The 25,233-nt window shown below is 42.7% G+C and overlaps 2 protein-coding genes across 2 annotated transcripts; one reads left to right on the forward strand and one right to left on the reverse strand.

The window, feature by feature from the left end:
• The first annotated feature begins 53 nt into the window (after positions 1 to 53).
• SLC25A32 (solute carrier family 25 member 32) lies at positions 54 to 17,383 on the forward strand. The gene is made up of 7 exons (XM_080378043.1): positions 54 to 316; positions 3,493 to 3,643; positions 4,727 to 4,812; positions 5,944 to 6,104; positions 12,193 to 12,306; positions 12,873 to 13,018; positions 14,639 to 17,383. Exons 1-7 carry the CDS (start codon positions 148 to 150, stop codon positions 14,772 to 14,774), a joined length of 963 nt encoding a protein of 320 aa, XP_080234169.1. The 5' UTR covers positions 54 to 147; the 3' UTR covers positions 14,775 to 17,383.
• CTHRC1 (collagen triple helix repeat containing 1) lies at positions 15,795 to 24,708 on the reverse strand. The gene is made up of 4 exons (XM_080378042.1): positions 24,367 to 24,708; positions 21,152 to 21,373; positions 19,666 to 19,882; positions 15,795 to 18,481 (listed from the first exon to the last, which is right to left on the reverse strand). The coding sequence occupies exons 1-4, from the start codon at positions 24,697 to 24,699 to the stop codon at positions 18,339 to 18,341; spliced, it is 915 nt and encodes a 304-aa protein (XP_080234168.1). The 5' UTR covers positions 24,700 to 24,708; the 3' UTR covers positions 15,795 to 18,338.
• Positions 24,709 to 25,233: the final 525 nt, after the last annotated feature.

Consider the following 25,233-nt stretch of genomic DNA (forward strand, 5'->3'; position numbering starts at 1 on the left):
CCGGTCCGCGCGCCGCCGGGCCCGGCTGCCAGTCTGCAGCGGGCGGGGGGGGGCGGGGCGGAGGCACCGGGGCGGGGGGGGCGGGGCGGAGGCACCGGGGCGGAGGGAACCCCGCTCCCGGGCCGCGCTCCGACGCCGCCGTTAGCCATGAGCGCCCAGGGCCCCGCCTGCGCCGTGGGGGAGCCGGCGGCACCGCCGCCCGTGCGGTCCCTCTTCCGCCACGTGCAGCTGGAGAACTTGGCGGCGGGGCTGAGCGGCGGCGTCATCTCCACCCTGGTGCTCCACCCGCTGGACCTGGTCAAGATCCGCTTCGCAGGTGAGGCCGCACCGGCCACCCGCGCACCCCGGGCCGGGCCGGTTGCGGGCCCTCGCCGTAAGGCCGCGGTGCTCCGGGCGGGGCCACCAGAGGCGGCGGTGGCGGCCGCCCCCCGCCCCGGGCCAGGGCCCAGCCCCCGCCTGCTGAGGCGGCGGGTGTGCTTTCAGGGGGAGTCCCCGAGCCCGGCCCCGGGGGCTGCGGAGGCAGACGGTGCTTTGCGCTGGGAATCTCACGGAGCCGCCGTTCTCGACCCAGAGACCCACCGGCTCCTTTTGGGGCGCGGGGTGCAGGCCAGGGGAGGCTGCCCGGCTCTGCCCAGGCCTGCGGGCGGCTGCGTGACAGCGGGGCCGGGCGGGCAGCCCCGCGGCTGGAAGGGGCGGCCTGCCGCTCTTTTCCCCCCTGTCCCACCGCCAACCTTCCCCTCGTCGCCAGGGACTACGAACATGCTCTGTGCCTCAGGCTTTCACAGGCAGATCGGGGAGCTGGCCAGGCTTTTCCCTCTCACGGCCACCAGTGCCATAGCAAGATCCGCTGTTCTTAAGAGGCAGATTCAAAGGTTCAGGGTTCAAAGTTCACCTTTATGACAAAGATTTTCAAGACTCAAGCGTAACAGTAGTTTTATAACAATCTTGGTTATTAACAGTAGTGCTTAACAGCAGTGGTAGTAGAAAGGTTTTGCAGAAAGCTCTTGTGTGTTTTTCCACAGGGAAACATCAGCATCTCCCTATTGATTTTTCCACAGGGAAACATGTCAGCTTCTCCCTATTGATTTTTCTGTTATTATGAGAAACCTATCACCCTTTTATCATATTCTCTTTTATAGTGGTTAAAACTTTTTGCTGTATGTAGCCTTAAACGGCTACATGGCTATTTAAGATCTCAGAAACAAATGATGATCGCAAAGGTGGTTTACAAAATTTGAGGGATTATGTTTCCAAACAGACTTTTTGCAAAGTGGGATTTAAACATTTTCTTGCATATCCTGGTGTGGGCACATCCTGGTCTGTTAACTACACTAAGAATGTAGTTAGCAGAAGTGTTCCTTTCTCTCTATTTTGCACTTGTAAGGCTATATCTGAAGTACTGTGTCTACTTTGGGGCTCATCAGCACAAGGAAGACATTGACATACTGGCATGATTCCAGTGGAGGCCACCAGGCTGGTGAAGGGGCTGGAGCACATGCCGTAGGAGGGCAGGCTGACAGAACAGGATCGGTTCACCCTCACAAAGAGATGGCTGAGGGGAGATATTACTGCAGTCTATGGCTACATGACTGGAAGACACAGAGAAGGTGAAGCCAGATTATTCTTTGAGGGAGATAATTGTAGGGCAAGATGGAACAGGCACAAGCAGGAACATGGAAAATTCCAGTTATTTGTTAGGAAAAAGGATTCTCACTGTGAGAGTGGTCAAATACTGGAAGAGGTTACCTAAGAGAGGCTGTAATCTCTTCAGCCTTGGAAACATTCAGGAACTGACTGGACATGTCCCTCCGTAACCTGATCTAATTAGGTCTGTCTTGAGCAGGGAATCGGGTTAGGTGGCCGCGGGAGGTCACTTACTTTCACATGCTTGTTTGGGTTGAAAATAACGATTCCTATGTTTTGTCTTCAACCAGAAAGTAAGAGCTGATATCAGAAATCAGTGTTGTGAAGATTCTGAGCAGCAGCATCAGACAGACTTGCATTCATGTCTCTGATTTCCCACGTTGTTTATAAACCTGATCTAATGGCAGCATGGTAAAAAAAAATCAGAAAGGTCTTTGGGAAAGGCCTAGCAGTGCTCATTCAGGAGGGAAAAAAAGAGGCATTTAATTTGTGTTCTAGTTTTGAGTGATTATCAAGGTGTTGAGGCCTTGTCACAGTGTGCTGAGAAAAAGCATTTTGTCTTTAGTCCTGAAGTCTGTCAAAACATACTGTACACCAAGTTCAAAGGAGAATGAATAATAAATGTGGCACTGAACAGAACACATCTGAAATTCATGACTACCAAGATTTATCCTGATGGGGATAAAAAAACTACACTGACTGTAAAACTCTGAGATTAATTTTCAGTAAAACTGCCATCTAGCTTTGTGCCTGCATTAAAAAAGAAAGCCATTCCTATGTTGTCATCGTAGGCTAATTTAGGACAGAAGAGATCTGTGGAGTTCACCCCCTGCTCAGATAAAGTCTACTTAGATTGGATTGCTGGAGAGTCTTGTCTGATAAGCGTTTTGAGTAGGTCCAAAGATGCCTCTTCAGGCAGCTTGTTCCAGGATTTGACCACTCTGATGAAGAAAAAGGCCTGGTCAGAACTCACCCTGTTCTAGCTTGTCATCTCTTGTCATGGCACCATGCATCTTATCTTATGTCATCAATAACCAACGTACTCTCTTGCTGTTACAGTAGGAACAATAGTAGCTATCACTGTAAGTAGTGTCAACATCTGTGTTCTAAAGAAATCTGTCAAACAAACACTTGCATATGTTTTTAATTTTTGACAGTGATGTTTTCTGAGTATTTGGACACCAGCTGTTTGGTTATTGGGTGGGAAAAGAGTACGCATTTGGTGTTTTCTGCAAATCCGTTCAGTGAGACTAGAAGGAGAACACAGGAATTTTTGATGGAAATCTTTTAGTGTTCTGGTAAAAACTGACTTTGGTATCAGTAAGACGTGCCCTGTTGAAAATATTCAGATCTTTATAGACCATTTTAAAGAGGAAGATTGAATTTAAGAGTTGTTATTTAGAGTGTGTCTAAACTCCTTGTAGAAATGTGTTGTTCAAAGACCCCATACTTACCACTTGAAATATGATGTGAAATTGCTGAGGCACTAAAAAGAAAAGACAAAAACATTCAGTTCAGTGCTGCTGCTCACAAAAAATGCACAGCAATGCATTTATTTAGCTTTGTCTATTCATTAGCCTTGATGGGAACTTTGCTCTTGCAGAGCTTGTAAGTTCTTTTTCTTTTTTTTTGTTTCTTTTTCTTCTTTTTTTAATTCTTTAACTCTACCCTTACAAAGCTGTAAACCCCAATTCTTGCATACTTTTAAAAGAACACTTTTAAAATACAGCTGATCAGTTATAGTTTGTGTTGATTTGCAGTTCATTCATGTACTTCTATGCTGGCTTTTACACAGCTGAACTTCATGCTTCCTGAAATGTTTTTCAGTATAATTTCTTTCTTTCATAGTAAGTGACGGGTTGGAACTGAGGCCAAAGTACAATGGAATTCTCCACTGTATGACCACTGTCTGGAAGCATGAAGGACTACGAGGCTTATATCAAGGGGTAACTCCAAACATGTTGGGAGCAGGGGCTTCCTGGGGACTTTACTTTTTCTTGTAAGTAGAACTGTAAAATGTGTCATATCCTACGCAGTGTGATGTGCAGATACAAACCGCATCTTCTATGGGGGTATAAAATTGTGCTATGTGGCTTATGAACTTGTGATTCTTTTAGTACGTCCAAGTCTGTTGCCCTTTATTATGGTTTGTTCTTTTAGAATTTAAGCAGTTTGAGTCAGAGACCTGTTACTTTGTCAAGTACAGTGCATTCCCTTGATGCTGTGAAAATGCTAAGGAACTTGAGAGATGGTGACATCATTCATGAAGAATCCTCTAAAAGTGCTAATAAACTGTGCTTAAAACCTCACAAAAAATAAAAACCTAAACTAATGTGTCAAGAATTAGAGAAGATGATAAAGTTTTCTACTAAAGTTAAATGTTTAACTGATTTTTAATCATTTTAGTGACAGTGAGTTCTTTCATTGTTCTTGTGAGTTGATGGGCTTTGCTTGTAAAGTCCACTTCTTAATACTCAATATTTTCTACTTAATTAGCTGTGTAACTGTGACCTGACTTACTGTTGATCCTTATTAACTGAAACACTTCAGGGAATAGTTAGTATGCCTATGCAAACCTTGCTTGTCAGTTGTCTAGACTCTGTTATGGTACTTCAGTCCTCAAGCTTTGCTGTAGGTTCCTATTGACGCTTTAGTACCTGTTGACAGTTTCTCAATCCACAAAGACTGGAAACTGGATCAAGAGAAGAATGCTCAACGTATTTCTGAGCTAGAAGACAGATGCCTGTCAGTGCTGCTGTTAATAAAAAGGAGGCTATCTAATCAGTTTCTTTTAAGAAGTTAATTCTTGAGATCCAATAGCTGTTTCAAGCTGCAGTCCACTGATACTGACAGTAATACTTCATCAATTTAAATATGTATCACCATAGTTCACTTTAAAGAGCTAACTGTTCAGAGACCAATTAATCAACTAAACAAAGATAGTGTGCTTAAATATCTGTTTTCAAAGGCTGTGTACCACCTAATGTTTTCCATGATCTTAAGTGAGGTGTTTTTTTGTTTTGGGGGGGTTTAGTGGTAGAGGTTTGTTTTCACCTTTACCAAAATACTTTACATTTTCCAGTTACAATGCCATCAAAGCTTACAAGAAGGAAGGAAAGCTGGAAAGTCTCGGTGCAACCGAACACCTAGTTTCAGCTGCAGAGGCTGGTGAGTTTAAATGCAAAGAAGATTAATGTTTGCTTCAAGCCTTGCCATATGTTGCTCCCTGCCACACAGGTGTGTCAGCGCTGCTTTTTCTTACAGGTGGCAAGTGTAAGTGTTTGAGTCCAAATGCTGTCATTTATTGTCTGTAAATAAATTAATGATGTCTAAGATGAGTAGATGGATCACTGTGATCTCTTCAGTTTTGCTCAGAGCATTTCTCAAACTTTTGAGCAGTTCTCAAAGTACCCTTTGACCTTGATTTCATTGTGTAGAAGCATTTTCCATATTTAGTACTAGATGGAGTCCAAAAAGAAAACTATATAAATCTGCTGCTATCAGCTTGTAACTCATTAAATGTTTAACACTTAGACCTGGAAAAGAGAAGGCCTGTTGCAGTTAGTAGAATAAGTGGATTGGTCACTGATCTTCGAAAGTCTTTATGGTTCAAGTTTTCTTAGAAACTAAAGATCTGAAATAAAAAATACAACTTCTATCCGCAAGACTTTTAATGTTGTTTCTAATGTGTTCTCATACATGCTTTTCTGTTATATTTAATCTAGGCAACTGAGAAGAATTTTTATTAGGATGTTGGAGCATTCATTTAATGTTGAAATATAAGGCATATTGTTGATGTGAAAAATAGTAATGGGTTCTTTTATAACTGTACTTTGAATAACTGACAAAGCTCTAACAGGTTGCTTCTGTTAACCTGTCAAATATGATTAGCAGGTTTCTCATGACTGAGGTATCTGTTAAATTTTGAACAACTGTATACCCAAAGAGTAACGCAGATAATCAGGAGTACATTAAGAAGTTACATGTTTCCTATCTACTACAGATTACACTACTGACTGTGGAAAGGTGAGGCAAAAAAAGAGGATGTACTAGGAATATGCAAAAGCCGTATGCTCTGCAGAAGTGCCCCCAGCAGGAGCAGGTTGGACTTGGTTATGAGCTTTGAAGGCAGAGGGAGGGAGTAATAGTGCACGTAATCTTCACCTGTTTTAAGTAATAGGAGTACTTTTCTAGGACAGGTAGTTTTGTCATTGTAGAAGCCTGTTACATTGGACCGAACAAACTGGGACAAGCTTCGGAGTTGCAATAATAATTGGTCTAACTTCCATCTGTTCTCAGGAGCCATGACTCTCTGTATTACAAACCCAATATGGGTAACGAAGACACGACTTGTGCTACAGTATAACGCTGGCGTTGATCCGTCAAAGCGGCAATACAGAGGAATGTTTGATGCTTTTATAAAGATATACAAGACAGAGGGCATACGTGGCTTATATAAGGTAATAAAATTTAAGAAAAATTCCAGGATTGGCTGGCACCACTCAGTAGCATGGTGCGACTTGTAAATACTTGTCTACAGAAAAAAATGCAAGTCATTTTCTGTATTAGCTCGCTCACTTTTACTCTGTGAGTCATCTTTCCCAATGAAGAACTGCAGTGAAAAGGCTTAATCAGAAGAAAAGCTATTATCCTGGTGAAATGTAAGTAATCACTGAAAAATAGAGTGTAAGCTTTATAGCTAAGCCGTCTTCTATTGGGTGATAATGCTGAAATGAGAGTAAACTACAAGCTGCTTTTTAATTTTTTGGCATCTTCCTATAATTAGAATTTGGATAAGAAGGGCAGCAATAGTGTAATCTGTCTTGCTGCTAGTGCTTTCTTCCATTTCATCCCTTATCTCTGTCTTTCTGACATCTTGTGGAACAGAACGTATGACTAAAGTAGTTGCTAATTTTTTCTTCCACAATGGACGGTTTCACAACTGCTTATTTGCCCTCTAGTTATTGAGGTCTGTAATCTGTCATCTCTAGATCCATAAGATTCGCAGACTTCTAAATATGGTCTGCGTATGTGTGGGTTTTTTATTCCCTTTAATTTAGGGAAACAGATGGCAACTGGATTTGGACTTTTTGTCCCCTCCTTCCTTCAGGCCATGATATCGAGATGCATTCATCAGTGCCTGGAAGGTGTGAAGAAACCTATTTTAGTTCAGTCAGGCTCTTCTCCTGCAAGTAATGCCATCATAGAACAAGAACACTGTCTCTTAGGAATTGTCCTGATTACTGAACATTAACTTCTTTTATTTGCAATAAAAAATATAATCGTTCCTATGCTGAAAGCCTGGTATGACACGTACCAATGAAAGCCAAATTCTGACACCAGGAACAAGGCACCTTATTTATTCCTAAATTGAAATTGTCAGGATTTCTGATTTGCCTGCGTGGTTGTCTGCTCTGTTCTGTGTAGGTAAGTTCTAATTTCTCACATCTGGTAGGGTTTAAGATGTCCTTCCACTGAGTTACTTTTCAGATTATTCATGCATGTAGCACATGTTGCCTTTGGCACTAGACACTTCTTTGTAGTGTTAATCTGCAAGTGGGGAATTAAACCAGGTACTTTCTTTGAAAGAGCAAATTACTTGCTTAAATCGGCAAAGAAGATGACCTAAATAGGTCACGAGTGACCTACATAATTATGTACACTGAGCAACGTCAGGATTCTTTCAGTCTTGTCTATACTGGGGAAAATGGCACCTCCTCAAGTGGATCTTTTGACTTGTCCATAGTTTAGCCTTCCTCCATTTCTCATTTTTGGGGGAGTCTTCATTTTTTTTCTTTCTTGTTTTATTTGAAATTTGATGGCTGAAGTTTTGGTAATTGCCCTGAGTTGCAGGAGCTGTGGTGCACACAGGTGTCTTCCTTTTCCTCATAATCTTAATTTCAGCTAGAGTTCCTTACAGCAAATACGGCGATGTCGGAGAATACCATCACAAGTTGGGAATAAAATCTGGAAGTTGTTTCTTTCTGATTAATTTGAGATTAGTCTTCTAAAGAATGGTATTTCTGTCCAAGCAATTCCCTATCTTGCTGTCTATTGCACAAGGTGCTGTTACTGGTCTGAGCAATTCCTTTCAGTCCTTTGGGGCACTAGACTAGGAATGTCAGGATTGATCAGTCTCTAGCAGGGATCAAAGCTGTCCTTATTAGCTCTCTTGGGTATTGTTCCTTCATTAAACTATAGTCAATCTGAAGCTGTATTCCTCAATAACTTGTTCTTCTTGACCTTGGCCTAGTTTTGAAAAGACCAGGAGCCTTTCCTTCACCCATTATCCCAGTAATCATCTAGTCAGTGATCTTCCCCACCCTGCATCCATTAGGCATTGTCCTTTGGCTTCTGTCCCCCAGATACTAGGGAGAGAGCTGTTTGGCTGCACACCAGGCTGAGGGAAAAAACCAGCTTGAAGTTATCTAATTTGAACATGCCTATGGATATGTTGGAGATGTGAGCTCTAAAAATTACTTTGCCATGAAGTTGAATGTCATGCAACCGTCTCCACATTAGGAGTGCTGTATTGTTCTTTTCAAGCGTAAGGCAGGAGCAACCAAACACTGTAAAATAATCAGAAGATTGTAGGAGTTGACACTTCCAGAAAACCATAACATATCTTTGAGCTCTTGAGAAACAGTTAGATGTCTAGTCTAGAGCGGCTGACTACTAAAACATCGATCAAGAATGCAACTAACGTTCATTCTGGTCTCCATGCTTCTGTATTTATATTTTAAGTTTTGTTCTCTTTCAGTGGTGATGCAGAAGCAGCAATTAGAAATAGAGCAATGCTTGACAGAAAACAGTAAAATAAACAGGAATGCGGAAAACAAGGAGATTAAAGGAAGATACAGAGTCATCAAGATGGAGAATAATAGCTAACAATAACAGAAAAATCCTAGCAGTAATGTGTGCTCGTTACCAAGTGAAATAGATAAAATGGTCACTTCTGTATTGTCATTTCACCTTTGGTAGGCAAGATTCTGTACTCCAAGGATAATTTTTTTTTTCCAGTCCAGTCAAAGGCACTTAGCTTTTTTTATATTTCTATGCTTTTCCTTATGCTATTTTCCTTCCTGCATCTGTGAAGCTTGTGAACTAAGTGCCTTTCTATGTCTTTGTACTTGTATATGGCAAAATCCACTGAGGTTTGGCCATCTTGATTTTAACTTTAGTCCCAGATTCTACAGAGACAGAAGCGTAAGTAACTTTCACATGAAGATAGTATCATTTTTCATCATGCAATCAAGATGCATAGGGAGATAATGGCATATTTCCAGTGTCTGTCTGCACAAGTTGTCAGAGCAGGGCACTCTGATACTACTAGCCTTTGGCACACTGAGAACCCAAGTGAAGATGACACTAAACTATCCTTACATATTTAATTCTGTCTATTGTTCTAATCCTCCAAAGGAGAATTAAGACAGGACTTCTTTGAGGAAACCATTGATCCTGTCAAGCCCTCAAGGCAAAGCTCTTCTAAAGATATGTTTTCAATATTAAAGTGAAAAATAACAAAAACTAAATTAAGTGAAATTATTTTACAATTTATCTTCACAGTCATGTGAAGTCATGAAGAAAAATAAATATCAAATTCTATCAAATTTTGTGCCAAGATTTTTGTGTGAAATTGTAAGAATGAGAAAATAAAGTAGGAGTATCTTTCAAAAACTTCCTCAGCCAAGAGGTTTCATTACTGTGAAGAAATCACTTTGCTTTGAAACATTTTTCCATAGGAACACATTGTTTGGTATGATCAATAGAAGCCTGGGTCAACTCTTATTTTACTGAGGCACATTGGCCAACCGTTGCCTCAACGCCCTTCTTGCATTTTTTAATGTTGGCCCAGCATTAAAAATCTTTCAGTCTTTGGAAGCTTTCCCCATCAGCACAAGACTTGGAGCCTGCTGGTACTCATTTAGCAAGTATCATCAGTAGATGCTTTAGGACTCTTGGATGTAAGTTATCCAAATCTGCTGGCTTAAATGTAAGAGTTCAGCATTCTTAAATGTTGTTTAACATTCTTCTTTTGTTGGTGGGGAAAATACTACCTCATTCTCTTATGATACAAATCCATCATTCTAATTCTTTCCAAGTAGAGAGCAATTACTTCCTCTGTTTTTTAACAAAAGTTTGTGAAGATTTTCCGTGCTATCACTACACATAAATTTCATACTGTTCCTTGTCCTGCTGACCCAGATAATTTTTTATTTGATATTTTTGATAATTTTGGTTTTCTCCAAAATTTGTTAAGCAAATTGGTTAATTTTCTTTTCTGATCCAGGATTTCTGAAAACCAAATTTGTTCTTTTCCCTCTGTTGTGGCCCTTTGGCTTCAAACTTTACGAAATTCTATGATTAAGCTCACAGTTGACAAAAGATAGGTGTTTAGTTTAATTCCACTTGTTCTCATCTAGGGAAATGTTTTTTCTGGGACTTTAGCTAGCTCATAATGCATTTTGTCAGTTCATGGTCACTGATAATTAGTTCATGACCGTTATTTTCTACTGCAAGAAGAAATTCATCCTCATTTATCAAAGAGATGCTAAAAACCACTTCCTGAATGGCTGTAATATTGTGAACATAAGAAATCTATAGCATGCAGAGAACTGATCTTTGAAGTGGTAGAAGCTTTGCACAGTTTTCATGTCTGTTGTTGTTTTAGAATTAGGGTTTTCTTTTCTGCAAGTTAGGAGTTCATGAAGTAATTTATCATTTTGTCCTGTTACACTATTCTAGTGGGCTCCTACCAGGATCTCTTCTCTTTTTCTTCTCCTTCTCCAGGCTCTTAGTAGTATATTGGTGAGTTTTTATTCAGCATTCTCGGCTTCTGGTTTAGTCTCATAGAGAGTTTTCTCTCTGCCCACATCTTTTAATTCCTGTTTTATCTGAACAGATCATGGGAAATAAGGTCGAAGTGTTCAACAGCAGTATTTTGGGGAAAATTTTGGTTCTTTGAGCCCTTTTACCCACATTTTGATTACTTACTCCATTATAGTTGTCCCTTTGCAACTTTTCAGCAGGCTTTTGCCTCCCTTAAATAGTGTCTGACCAAGATGATTAATTCCTCATTTATTTGTATTTTTCCAGTGTAAGTGACCAACTCTTCAAAAAGAGAACTAGTGCTTCTCAGAACCCATGCAGCTATCAGCTCTTTTTCAATTGAGCTAGTCCTGCTCTTGAAGGAACTCCTGCCTTCCAAAATACCAGTTTCCCCCCTTCATGTCAACTTTTTTGAGAGAAAAGGTTCCTGTATATTTTCATATTACATTCTTACTGTCCATTACTGCCTCTACAAATGGGGAACGTTCCCCAGACTGCTGTGTTACACCTTCGGTCACCTCTGTTGGGCTGCCTTGGGATGTGCTCAGAGCAGGGTGAGGAATGTACTCCAACTGATCCGAATTTTAGATTAATTTCTTTAATGTGGATCATCCATAAGTCCTTGTATGAGTTAGCTTTCCATCTGTGCCCTTCAGCTTTCCACTGTGCAAGTGGGTATGTGTGTGTGTGAAAGACATGGAGGTGTGGAGTGGCTGAGAGAGCTGAGGTTCTTTAGTCTGCAGAAAAGGAGACTCAGGGAGGACCGTACTTCTCTCTGCAACTACCTGAAAGGAGGTTGTAGCAAGGTGGGTATCAGTCTCTTCTCACAAGTGACAAGTGATAGAACAAGAGGAAACGGCCTCAAGTTGCACCAGGGAAGATTTAGACTGGATATTTGGAATAATTTCTTCGTGGAAAGGGTGGGCAAGCATTGGACCAGGCTGCTCAGGGAAGTGGTTGAGTCACCATCCCTGGAGGGAGGTATTTAAAAGACATGTAGATGTGGCATTTAAGGACATGGTTTAGTGGTGGACTTGGCAGTGCTAGGTTAATGGTTGGACTGGATGACCTTAAAGGTCTTTTCCAACCTAAATGATTCTATGATTCTATATATACACACACATTTTTTTTTTATATAGAAACAGATATATATCATAGATACACATTTATATACACACACACAAATGCACACATATACCTACCTATTCAGGACATTATCACAATAACTTTTTGTACCTCCAATCCTGATGGCCCTCCTCACTGAGATGTCAGTTTCTGTCTTTGCCTTACCAGTCTCAGGTGGGAACTACAACAGCTTAGTGCCAGGCCCTGGCAAGGGGCAGGCAGTGAGCAACACATTTGCAGGACTGCAACGTGATTTGTTTTCCTACAATCCTGATCCATGACACCAGCATTTTAAGACCTGTGCTTGTGCTCTGTGACGTGGAGTCCCTAGACCACTTGTTTTATCTTGCTCACTCATTAAGTGTCTTTAGCCTATATGTTATTTGGAGAAAAGTAACATTTATTACGCTTCTGTGTGATGCCTGCTGTTAAGAATACCAACCCAGAATCAACTTTGAGTCCTACTTCACAATGACAGTTATGCAGTCTGAATTTGTGAAGTAATGGAGAATACATGTATGTGTGTAAGCTGAGCTCTGTCAAGTAGCATAGGTTCTGTGCATTGCTGTTTGACCTTGGTTTATTCCTGTTTAGGGATTTGTGCCTGGTCTGTTTGGAACTTCACATGGAGCTCTTCAGTTCATGGCATATGAGGATTTGAAACAGAGATACAACAAGTACAGAAACAGAGTATCAGATACAAAATTGGTATGGTTCTTGAGAATAAAAAATGCATAGTAGCATGTGAATAAGTGGCATTTTATTCCATTTGTCTAGGTCATAGAACAGTCAAACGTACAAAGTATTGATATATTAATTGGAATGTAGAATATATAGAAGGAAATAATATGTTTTCACTTTTTAGAAACAAGCAGCTGGTTAGCTCTGTTTTCCTGTAGGGAAACTAATTCCTTATTTTGGCAAGCATTTTGAGATTTTTGGAGGGGGGAATGGTTTTTTTGTCTTACTTTGTGGAAATGTGGGTGGTGGTCTTAGACACTTACATGGAAAGCTGGTCTGGTGCAAGTTGGGTAAAGGTAATTAGTTTTGGAAGAAGTGTTTGACTTCATAGGAACGAGAGGGCACAACACACATTTTACAATGAAGTACTGTATATAGTAAATGTTGCAGGTTTTTTTAAAATGTGTGTATTTTAATGGGGAAAAAACTAGAGTATTGTTTAGTTTGACATTTAAAAATCAAGTAAGATTTGGGGGAAACTGGCTAATTTAAACCATAGTTAAGGCAAACCTGGTAATTTTTGTTGCTTTCAGAACACTGTGGAATACATAATGATGGCAGCTGTATCCAAAATATTTGCTGTGTCAGCAACATATCCCTATCAGGTTGTGCGAGCTCGTCTTCAAGATCAACATAATACATATTCTGGTGTATTTGATGTGATCCACAGGACATGGAGGTAGGCATGCAGAATTAAAACTTACCTCTTAGGAAGTGAGTTGTACAGAATCAGAACTATGTTTGCTGGCTTCCATGTTGACTTGTGGAACCAGTGCAGCTCACAGCAAACAAAATGTTAGCTGTACAAAGTCATTTTATGCAAAATGCAACTAATAGCAATAATCTAAGGACAGAGGAGGAGATACAAGAAGGGTCACTGCTAGCCTACAGGCTCCTACGATTCTGTCTCCCTTCTCTCTTCCCTGGCAAATTTCACTTACAGATTAAAAAATAACATTGAGTTGGCTGTTTGGGAGCTCTTAAACAATAAGGCCTCAATTGAACTGCTTTAGATACTCCATACGACAGGAATGTTGTGCTGCTGGGGATTGTAGCTAGTCCAAATTCCTGACAGGAGAAAGTGAGCTAGCCAGAGCTGTTTATACTGATGTCCTTAGGTTACCCTGGGGCTTGACTGCATTTGTAGTCTATTCCCAGCTTTCCTTAGGACCTTTAGAGAAAGGTTACCTCATACCTATGCATATCTTCTCACTAACCCCTCAGCTTCACGGGGCAGGACTCTGTAGTTACTAAGGGTGGCCGGCCACCTTTGCAGTATGCAACCAATATTAATCTTGCTGTGGTCGCTGTTTCTGGTTTGCAGCATATTGCTAAAGACACATAAATGGAGTCAGCTGACTCGTAGGGTATTAAGCGGTGCCACCTGAATGAGGCTGCCAGGACCAGTCCTGGCTCAGAGGCACTACAGCTATTTTGACTGAAGACAATTCATAGTGAAAACAGCTCCGATGTCTCAGAACTTTGCCCTTCAGCCTGCAGTCAATAGGAAGGCTTATTAGTTCTGATAAGTTGTGAATGTATGCAGCCGTCTGGGGCCACTGCTGTTCTCATGAAACAAATGCAGGCTAGAGCCCTGGGGAGGGTAGTGTAAACCATACCCAAGCACTTTCCAGGATGTTAACTATACTGGCTACTCCAGGCATCCTAGGCCTCGTTGGAACACAGGGAGCTGAGATTAAAAGTCTTTGAAACTTTTTAACAGCCCTAACATGAATACTCTAGTTCAAATTGGGAGAAGTTAGATTCTCATTTATTGGCCAGTGGAGTCAGAGTTTTGGAGGAGGTGCTTTAATTCTCTGAAAATAAGTGCTGACTTTCCTTAGTTATGTTGACCCTCAGCTCACTTGCTGTTACATGACCCAAAACCACCAAGCCTTTCAGCTCTGCTGGCTTCAGTGAGATTAAATATGTAAATGCTTTTTGGAACAGGCTGCAGAAATTTTAAGTTATTCTAACCAGTTCTTGTGTCATGAAGAAAGCAAGAAAACTGCCTCCTACTTAGAAAATACCAAAAAAAAACCCCAAACCCACCTAAACCCTAGGCTAAATAACAGACCTACAGAATGCTACTGTATATTCAGAAAAGAAAATGATGGTTTGAGATTTGATATATTATGGCTCTTTAAACACTGTCATAAGAAATTATTGTGAAATTGTTATTCCTAACCTGAAGTACCACTCTTAGTGAGAGCATGAGAAAAAAATGCCAGGTTTTGTTTTGTCTGATTCCTATTAAAAGACACTAATTTAACCTACATGTTTTTCTCTGTCTTTAAAGGAGAGAAGGAATTCGTGGATTTTACAAAGGAATTGTTCCCAATGTGATCAGAGTGACTCCTGCCTGCTCTATTACCTTTGTCGTTTATGAAAATGTGTCTGGCTTTTTAATTGGTTTTAGAAAAGAAAAAAACTAAAGGTACAAGCTTGTGTTCATAAGGAATCTATCCTTTATTTTTTTTGTATTTATGATCTGGGAGAGATGTAGTTCAGCAGTCTTTTTTGACATTGTGAATTGATCTAGTATTCTGGGGAAAGAATCTACTTCTTTCTGGGAAAAGAATCAGCATCTCTACTGCTGAATGTTCCTGCATTGCCACCTTCTTCTCTGAGCTGGCTGTGTCTGCTTGAAACAGATGCCTCTGCAACTGTGCAATAATAGCACTATGATGTGGGTGAAGGCAGCTGTGCAGCAATTCGGTTCATCCTGGCCTGCAATAACAAACTAATCTATTTTGACACGTCTCAGGATAAGTTGGTCAGATTCTGCTCCTACAGAAGTGGAAAACTTCATATGAAAGTAACTCTGGGGCCCGTCAAAACTTTCTTAAATCTTTACCTGAATCTCATTAAGAAAGTACGTATGTTGTTTACAACAGTGTCTTCGGAATCCACCTCTGTTATTTGTCAGAATTTAGGATATGGAATGCTCCAAATTCCATTGCTCAAACAACGCAAAAATGCTGCCTCGGTGGGGTGCGTTTGGAAACTCAAATTGTTTTGTAAAACAGCTGTCCTTTCCTGGGTTTGAATAATTGCCAATCTGATGAAACCCAGTTCTTGTCTCATACCAGGACAGACTTGCATTGTGGTTTTTGGCTTACTTTTAGCACCACACCAAAGTGTATGTTGTGTGCATTGCTGGCCGCTTACTTAATTCATTTTCTGTTTTTTCCCTGCCCTCTGTCTCTGAGTGAGATTCTATCTCCATTACTGATACAGCTAACCAAATATTACAAAGTAAATGCATATTTGAAAGTAGCCTTACATTTTAAAAACGAGCGTTTTTTCCAGTAACCCCATAGTGATGCAGTTTTCAAACCACTGTAATAACAAATATGACCATGGTTATTTTCAGTAAGATTCTTTGGGAAAAAAAATATTCCGTAAGTACTCTAAAAAATACTGTGTGCAGAACTTTCTTTACAAAAAACAAAACAATCCATTAATGTCTTCTGATTTGGTCTAAAGAAAAGACTATAAAAATATATTAATTGCTAACTTAATGATAAACTAAATTACAGCACATCTCAGTAAATTTTTGTAATAATGATGTTTATTTTCATGCCAATAATTGCTGTCAGTGATACGTACTTTTTGGAGATCTGAGTTTGTTTTATTTTTTTAGTTCATCTTTAACAAAATACATTATTGGCCATAACACCTGCCTTCTGCTGTTAGCAAGAAGGTATTAAGAAGTATCTAGAAAGTATCACTTAACTAAGGAGGACATAAGTTAGCAAAGGAGGTAGTTATCCAGCAGGTAGGGGGAAATAATCAGTTTCATAAGGAGTGGAGAATACTATCCAGCAGTACACCTGAATAATCACTTAGAGAAGTTTCCTACAGTTTTCTTTTGTTTAACAGAAGACTAACCTAAAGCAGAAATAAGGCTTTTTTATAAAAATTTAACAGACTAGAGAATTGGTTTCAATTTTCGGTTAAAATCTGGAATACTACAGAAACTGTGCAGTATTTTAAGTCTTAATTCAGTAATGCACATGCTTGTTTCTGTTACTACCTAGCACATTTTGTTTATACTTAACTTAATCAGTAATTTACACTTTCTCCTCCACAATCCCACCCCTTCTACTGATCATCTCATCTGAAAAGGATACATGGACATTACGGCTGGCTTTGGGTTTTATTATGAAAGTTTCTATGTGTATTTAGCTGAAGATCAAATTTACTAGAAGTTTACCGTGCAAATTACTGTGTGGATCCTGAACAGCTCCTAACTTCTGCCGTTGGAAGGTGTTTGCTTGGTTTTGTGTCTTTTAATGGGGCGCAGAGTTAACTGCCATGCAGGGTCCAAAAAATATTGTTAAGACATATGAATAAATCATAAGAAAAAAATAAAAGTTGTGCAATTACTGCCCTGGATTAGTGTGCTCTAGGCCCAGAACAGCTTACTTGTGCTCCAGGATAAATGCAAGGAAAGGCTACAAGCATATACACAATCAGTTACTGTATGTTAACTGACATTCTGTAAATTCACACCATAGCTTAGCTCATAGTAACTTGTTTGTGTTCGGATACCTTAAAACCCATCATCCAAGCCAATGAAAACAGTGCAGTTCTTCAGAGACAAAATACCAGCTGTATAATTTGCTGGCCTGCAGCAATATCACACATGAGCTTGCAGCTGGGAAGGCCTGAATGCTCCCCTAGGTGCAGGTGTGTTCCCCTAGCATTCTTAACAAAAGCTGCAGACAAGACCTACAATCTGAGATACGCCTGGGGGAAATCTTACAACCGGTTCGGGGGAAAAAAACTGAGATTTAATCTTAAATAGCGGAAATAAATTCCTTATCTCAAATGTGGTATTTTTTTCCTTTTGATTTCCAGAAAGAGTAGATTTCTGTATGATGTACATACTATTTCTTGGGGGGGTTATTTCATTAATGTAAAATTGATTTTGTAATATAAACACGACTAGTGTTTCCCTTTAGATTCTGTACAGTTTTTAAGAATATTTGAGTATATTACTTGTTGCGTTTGGAAGAAAATAAAACACTGAAGCTAATGCTGTGCTGGCATGATCAATGCTATCACTTGTCCAGTCTGGTGGCTGCAATCAAATAGCTGTGACATTATTCTCTCACTTTACAAGTATATTTTTTTGAAAGCCTAAGTTTTTCAACCTTATTTCTGTATCTTCCAAACTATTTAATATATCTAGCTTTTAATTAACACCAAAGCGATTGTATATATGTATATATACATATATATTTATATATGAAAGGCTAAATCCAGGACAACTATTTTATTGGAGCCATAAAATGAAGTTTTGTAACTGCAAAATTATTTAGTATCTGCATGCTAAGAGTGGAGACCGATAATAGATATTCATACTGAAATCCAGTCTATCAAGTTTAGATAGACTTATTTTTACTTAGTTATTCAGAGTGAGATATTTAACACTTACCGCATCATTTAGGTTGCAGTTAAGTCATCAGGAGTTTGTTGAGAGACATAAGACTGTAACAGCAGAGCATCCTATTCTGTAGTCACATTACGGGAGTAGCTTTCTGAAGGCTAAAGCCAAGTCCTGGGTTTTCTTTCTTAGAACTTTCTGTGAAGTCTTCCAAAAAAAAAAAAATAGCTGTGTATCATAACACCATATAAAATACCTTGAATAGTTTGATGATCAATAAAAGAGCCTGGATTATTTGGTTTTTTGTAAAAGGTCTTATTTATTTGATACAAAAAAGTTACAGCTAATTCTTAAAATGGTGCTGGTATAGTTTCATACATCAAACAAGGAATTTAAAAAGTTAATGAACTTGGGTTTGATATTTATATTCTAAAATGATTATTATAAAAAGCCTGCGATGTGCAAAAAAAGGCCAGGCAAAGACTACAGATGCAAGAGTTTGGTGCCTTTCAGTCAAATACTTGCATCCAACTCTATAGAAATAAATTCTGAAGAAAATTGTACAAAATTTTTTTTAAAAGAGGTTATAAAAAGGGAAGGAAAGTTATTTTGGCAGTTCTTCAATGATGATTCGGGAGACTGAATTCCATCCAGTAGAAGCGTCTCCCCGTGGATAATCTGAGCAAGTCCCGACCCAGATGGCAATATCTACCAAGCCGGCATTGATCCCTTCACACAGACCTTCCACTGGTTAAACACAAAAATCGGGTTACTTCATCAGACAGAATCAGCTGTATTTCACAACTGAAGGTGGGCACAAGTACTTAAGAACAGTTCATTACAAGCTCATGCTGTTTAGTTAAACCTGAATAGCATTTTTAGAAAAAAAAAACAACCAACTATTAGAGATGCAGCAGCAGGTTAGAGAGTCACACACCGCCTTTATCCGTGCTGCTTCTTGACCTCTGTTGCAGTACCTGAAAGGGATCACAATCCACAGGATGGCTAAATGGGAGGTACACCTGCTTCTTGAAGTGTCCACACTTACAAACTGGTACCTGGGATATGGCTTCAATCCCATCCAGCCCCCTAAGGCAGTGATGGGGAGGGGGGGACAGGGACACAGGTAAGCCCTGCAAAGGTGGTAGTCACCCTGTAACCTTTTCCGCTCCTAATTTACTGCTTCTGTATAAAGTTCCACTTTTGCTGCCCCTTTGTTTTTCTCCACTAGCACCACTAGTTGGAGGTGGGTTAGTGAGGACAGGTGGGTCCTATCTCTTGGTGAAAAAAAAACTATCATAGCTCTAGACATTAGATTTCATGCAGTCATGAAATAGTACAGAGAGGAAAACTGAGCAGAGTTGATATTAGTCCCCTTCTGGTGTCACCTCCTTTTATGCTGAATGACTTCGCTAATTTGCCTTTTGCTTAGCAGCTGAATAATAGTTCCTAGAGACTTCACTTTGGGGGTACTTTTGTGCATCACCTGAAATTACAGGAGAAATTCCAGGGCAAATAAGTCTCATTTTATGCAGATAATGTACAACTATCAGTATTTTAAGCCAGGATGACACTGTCTGCTCGGCAGTAAGGCCGTTTCTCCATATGCACAGCACAGAATGTGTCTGTATTCATGTTGTAGCAGAGATCAGTAGAACTCTCTGGATAGAAATCTCTTCCATTTCTAAATTACAGGATGTAAGTACCACAACAAATACCACAGTAATAAAGTGCTTAATAAATAATTCTAATACTGTTACTATTGATAGTCTGCTGTGAGGCAACAAAGTAAAAGAGTAACAAGTGTTAGCCAGCCACTTTTCTTTCAGTTTTTTTTACTTTCTAAGGCAGACTGTACTTCCTGCATTTGGTAACTAGATTTGCTACTGGCTTCTGCTCCATCTCTGTTCAGGTGGTCCCGGCATACATACCTGAAGAAGTTCGGTGTATATTAATAGTGGAATTCAGCTCCGGGCTCCCTTGATCTAAATATATTATGGCTTCAATAGGAAGCGGCCCAGCACATTCTGCTCCATTAAAAGTAAAGTACCAGCGCTGACAACAGGCATTTTTGCATTTTAGCCGAAGCGATCCACTGAAGAGAACGCGGAGAGCACTGTTCGAGCGCATCTTTGTAAATGTACATTCCTAAGAGGAGACAAAAGTACTTTGGTAGCAACCTCTGGTTTTGAGCCTATTTATTTTCTATATATTTACATTTAGGAAATATATTTATTTTTAGTAATATATTTATATTTATCTTAGAATGTTTTGGCTTTTCTCTTTAGTCCTTTCTGCTGGGGGGGGGGGGGGAGGCAGGGGAGAAAAAAAAATAAAAAGTAGAGCCTGGCAAATACCATACAGTGCAAAGATGCAAATCAGAAACACCACCTCATAGATAGTAATGGCAAAGGGGTATTATGGAAATTCTTAACTTTATTTAGATAATGCCTGCTGTTAAATTGGTAACCTAGTTATCTTCTGGGGTTTATGTAAAGGGGTATGAGCTGTCTGAAAGCTGCGCTCAAGTCCTTGTCTGAGAGGACAGTACAATTTCTGTCTCTGTTACCAGAAATCTTGGATTTAACAATTATCACAAGATTTGTGAGATTTAAACCCTGACAAAAGCTGCACAACTGAAAAAAACATTTTCAGATTTTTAAGACGTTGTTACTCTGTCTTCAAAATGCTGGATATCATGGGAAGGGAGCTAGGGACAGTTTGGCCAGTGCAATGCAGTGAGAAGTGTCTGCTCAGAAAAGTTGACTCTCACTCTAGCCACAGCAATAGCAGTTAAATTACTCCAACCAGCCTGGGCATTGCTTCGTAGCTGGTATGATTTCTTCCCCTCTTCTAGGCTTGCACTGTTGTGTTGGAAATTTTTATACCCAGGGCTGCAGTGGAGGACAGCCTGTCTGGGTTAGTCTGGGCAACGCTTGGTAATGCTGCTCCTGAACAATGCCGATGCTTTTTGTGGTAGCATCCTGCAACTGAACTTCAGTGAACCATTTTGAAGCAGGAGTTACGAAGACAGATACCATTAACAGATTAAAGATGTACATCCCTCCTGTTCCTTAGGATTGACATGGCAAATCCCTTGCCCTGTTTTGGGCAAGGTGGAGGTACTTTTGGTGGTGTAACTTTCAGCCTTACAGTAATAGATCTGGGCTTCTAAATATACCCTTACACCAGCTGCATCATTCTTTTGAAACACTACTACAGAAATAAAAAGGGCACATCGCTGCAAAACAGCTGAGATTGGATCCAAAGTAGCTAAACCTTTGAGAAGTTCACCCTTATTTGTAGAAAAAGAATGCAACAGGCCATCTTTGATGAGTGCTACCCAGCCACAGAGGCGGCAGATCTAGAGCCTGCTGTGGCTGGTGAAGCGCAGCATCCCTGATGAAGCTAACTTACTGCAATCTTCCCAAGATCGATGCCGTAATTAAGCGCACTCCACGAACACTGCTTGAAGTTGGGCGTCCAGGACTCCTCGATGCTCTCGCGCATGCACTCGCCCTTCTCCCCTTTCAGCCCGTCCCGTCCCGGGATCCCAGGTGTCCCAGGGATCCCGTTGGCTCCCGGGTTTCCATCCCGTCCAGGTACGCCACTGGGGCCTTGCAAGCACATGCCATTGTACTGAAATGCAGAACAGATCTTACTGCTTCCGTCCCTTAATTCTGAGGCTAACCAAGTTACAAACAAACAACAACAAAACAAAAAACCCTGCTGTGATACAGACTAATGGGCTATTTCCAGATCACCAAGAAAATGGTTCCACAGAGGGAAAAAAAAAGGAAAAACAGAATGTCAACGATAAGCAGTGCCAGCAGAATTTGCTGTAAATTAAATTATTTTCTGAAAAGATGCATAAGTCCTAGAATTAAAAACTGGCCTAGCCCAAGGATTAAAACCCTTTGAGAAACCTCGGAAGATTCAAAACATTCCTATACAGAAACAAAAAGTTGTATGTTAACAGTTACTTTCTCCTAACCCATCATTACTTGTATAACTGTTCTAGTCAATAAGCTGCCATTATTTTTTCCTTCTTTTTTTTTTTTTTTCTTGAAGTAGAGAAACTTTTGCATTTCACAGAGCAGAGGTTAACACCAGTTTTCTTCTGCCGCCACTCCTCTGGGACAGAATCGCATTGCTATAGTCAGACCACACAAGTCAGACTCGGGGGGCACACACAGCATGTCCATGTTGATGTGGACATGGGAAGCTGCACCCTGGGATAATCCTGAACTCTGAATCCCTGTTCATAGCAGTGGGAAGGCACACATGGGAGGATGGCACGCTAATGTCCTCCCTAACATTGCCATGGTGGGAAAGGTCAAATGTTGCTCTCCCAAACTACATGTTAACACACGTTGCCTTCATACCTTACGAGATTTGGGGTTGCCCTCCCCGGGGAGTAGCTCTGTGCAGCCCAGAGCTCCTTGGCCCAGCAGCCTGAGTGCTGGATGCTGGGGGGCACCCGCGTGTGCAGCTGGCACAGGAACGTTGAGCAGGACCCCGCAGGGGCTGGTGGTGGCAGGGCTCTTACTTGAAATGCTCTTTCCCGGCTGGTGACTAACTGCTTCCTCCAGTCTTCACCCCAGATCCCCACAGATAACTACATTCTGCTCTTCCCCTTTCTCACACCTATTTCTCTTCATCCATTTCAAACTACTTAATCCCCACCTGTTTCAAAAAGAAACGATCCTCCAGCTATTCCCCCTCCTGCAAGCCATGCCACTATCTGCACTGCAAGCTGCAAACTACAGCCCCTGCTCTCGCTCCTTTGTCACACTGGCAAACTTTCTTCTTCTGGGGTTGCTCCTTTTCCCATGCTTTGGTGCAAAAACCAGCATGGGCATCACAGGCTCGGCTGGAGCCACTCCATAAATAAAGTCAGTGACTGTACAAAGAGGTCTAGTAAGAAGATGAGAGCCGGACTAATGGATGCTGGCATTCCCTCACTACCTTCACCAAAGAAAACACTGTTGGTAATGGCATTGGAAAGAGTGGAATATTAAAATCAGGAAGGCCACATTTTGAAAAAGTTAGCTGGAGAGCAGGCTGCCTGGCAAAGCACACACCAGCCCAGGGACCACAAGAATGACACAAAGAGATCTGTATTTCACATAGCACCAGTTATCTGCTCTTGCCACTACTCTCCCTTTGGGCTCTATCTGGAACAGTGACCGGATCTGGCTTTTGCTCATGGTTACACACCACAAAAACAGAACATGGGATGGACATAGAAATAGGCGAGGGCTAGGGGAAGACCCCTGGAGAGGAGCCACCGCTGCACTCAGAGCCACACAGCTCCCTTCCAGGGAGATCTGCTCCGCCATTCCACAGCCAAAAATTTTGACTGACGTGAGTGAATTACCTGGGCTTTGGGCTCTGCTCCAACTAAATTCATCTCTGCTTGCCAAATGAAGCAAATTTCATCCTTTCTGAAGCTGGGAATGCATAAAACATCTTTTAAAATTTCTGCTGAAGGCAGGATTCCCCTCGGGCATGCCTTCATCTGCCTGGGAAGGGCTGTAGCTGAAGCAGTCTGTACAACCGGGCTGTGTGTGCCTGACTCAGCCGCCACTGATTTACCTGCACTCTGCTGCACCCGAAAGCATGGAGCAAGGCAAGAGAAATGGGGGCCCCCAAAATACTGCTCCAGCAGAAAGCATAAGCTCCTCCATGTGTGCAGACTCCTTATTCTCGATGCAATTCAATTCCCACTGCAGAAGTGAAAGCGTAATGAGGTGGTGTGAAAGGGAAGGAGCTTTGCTACCGATGGGGCTTCCAGCACATCCCTTTGGGGGATCGCTGTGGAGACCACAGAAGAATCGGCCATGCTACCGATCTCCTATAGGAGGTGAACGGCAGCCCAGAAGTTCACAGAAATAGCTTCACATCTGCTGTCTACATTCCAAGGGCTGGAAAATCTCCCTCCTTTCTTCCATCCCTGAGATGGGATGGTCCCGAGGCACTCAGGTTTCTAGTTGCAATGGAATTGCAAACAGCGGTCGGTATGCAGCCCCAGCTGCCAAAGGGAACAAGGCATTAACGCCCCTCCAGGGAAAAGCGGGTTCGGTCAGCGTGCGGATACAGCCTCCGCAGCACCTCATGGCTGCTGAAGAGCAGCCCCGGTATTTCTCTTTTTGTAGCTCATTGTCTATCCCCTCGCCTTGCAGGAGCTGAACAGCATCTGCCGCTGACGTTGCCAGGCTTCCCACACCGATCCCAGCGTTACCCCCGCGACGCGCAGAGGGCGGGCGGCAGCTCGCAGCGCAGCCCCCGGCCCCGCCGGCCTCAGCCCCCGGCCCCGCAGCCCCCCAGCCCTGCGGAGACCACGCAGCCCCGCACCCAGCCGCCGCAAACCAGCGGCTTCTGCCAAAGCCCGCCCAGCCCCTGCTCAGCGTTCCCAGGTTCGGCACAGCGAGGGGTAATAACCCAGCTCCAGAGGCAGAGCCCGCCCGGCCCGCGGCGGCAGCGGCGGGGCTCGGAAACCCGCGCGTTTTGCGCTTTTCCCCGATTTTTGCGACAAATCAGCACCGCGCGGCTCCCCCGGCCGCCCCGCCCGGCGCCCCCGCCGCGCCCAGCGCCCACCCGCCCGGCCCCGGGCCCCCGGCCCCGCTCACCACGTCCAGCACCTCCCGCTGGCGAAGCGCCTTCTGCTTCCCCTTGGGGCTCTCGGAGCCGCCGGCCGGCGGGGCCGCCAGCAGCGCCAGCAGCGCCAGCAGCAGCGGCAGCAGCGGCGGGGCTGCGGCCGGGGCGCGGGGCATGGTGCGGGCGGGGGGCGCGGGGCCGCGCCCGGGGCCGGGGGAGGCGGCGGCGCAGGGGCCCGTGTCCGCCACTCTGGGCGGCAGCGCGGGGATAAATGAGCCTTTCAGAGCGCGGAGCCCGAGCTCCCTCCCCGGGGAGGCCGGGAATTTCCATCCTGTAACCGAGCGGGAACGTCCAGGCAGAGCCATCCCCCCGCAGCCATTGGCACTGGGGCCGGGGGGCTCCCGCCCCCTCCGGCCGGGCCCCGCGGAGCCTTCCCCGGGCGCTGCCGACGGCCGGGCTGCGGGGGGCGCGGCAGGGGTCACCCCCCCGGAGCACCGAGCATCCCCCTCCCCAGCCTCCGGGGCTCGGCCTCCCGGCGGTCACACCTTCCCGAGGGAAGCGCGGTCCTGCCGGCAGCTCCCGTGGCGCCGCAGCAGGAGCCTGATGGACCGCGCGTGGCAAAGAGCAGCTGGGGGCAAACCCCTGATGGCATTTTAACAGAAGCCCACGCCAAGGGCACAGAAGCCGCCTGAACAGCAGCGAAATGTGGACTTTTATGGAAGACCTCGGTACTGCCTGACTGAACGTTGTCCATTTAGAAACACCTCGGCATCCCAGTGTAAACCATCTCATTTTGCTTTCATTTAAAATCGTATTTCACTTTTCGGCATACTAGAACTGCAAGCGCTATAAAATAAGCACGCTGTGTGGCCTTAAGCATTAAAAATACAAGTAACAAA

Source organism: Falco punctatus (genome assembly GCF_963210335.1).
Source record: "Falco punctatus genome assembly, chromosome: 3".
Lineage (NCBI taxonomy): Eukaryota > Metazoa > Chordata > Aves > Falconiformes > Falconidae > Falco > Falco punctatus.

Excerpts from the sequence above, each read along its gene's own strand:
- SLC25A32 (XM_080378043.1), top strand. The coding sequence starts at position 148 with ATGAGCGCCCAGGGCCCCGCCTGCGCCGTGGGGGAGCCGGCGGCACCG. Across the intron at positions 317-3,492 it reads GGTCAAGATCCGCTTCGCAG|TAAGTGACGGGTTGGAACTG; the intron begins GTGAGGCCGCAC and ends TTTCTTTCATAG. Across the intron at positions 3,644-4,726 it reads TGGGGACTTTACTTTTTCTT|TTACAATGCCATCAAAGCTT; the intron begins GTAAGTAGAACT and ends TACATTTTCCAG.
- CTHRC1 (XM_080378042.1), bottom strand. The coding sequence starts at position 24,699 with ATGGCTCTGCCTGGACGTTCCCGCTCGGTTACAGGATGGAAATTCCCG. Across the intron at positions 21,374-24,366 it reads AGCGGGAGGTGCTGGACGTG|TACAATGGCATGTGCTTGCA; the intron begins GTGAGCGGGGCC and ends TCTGCATTTCAG. Across the intron at positions 18,482-19,665 it reads TATACACCGAACTTCTTCAG|TGGAAGGTCTGTGTGAAGGG; the intron begins GTATGTATGCCG and ends GTGTTTAACCAG.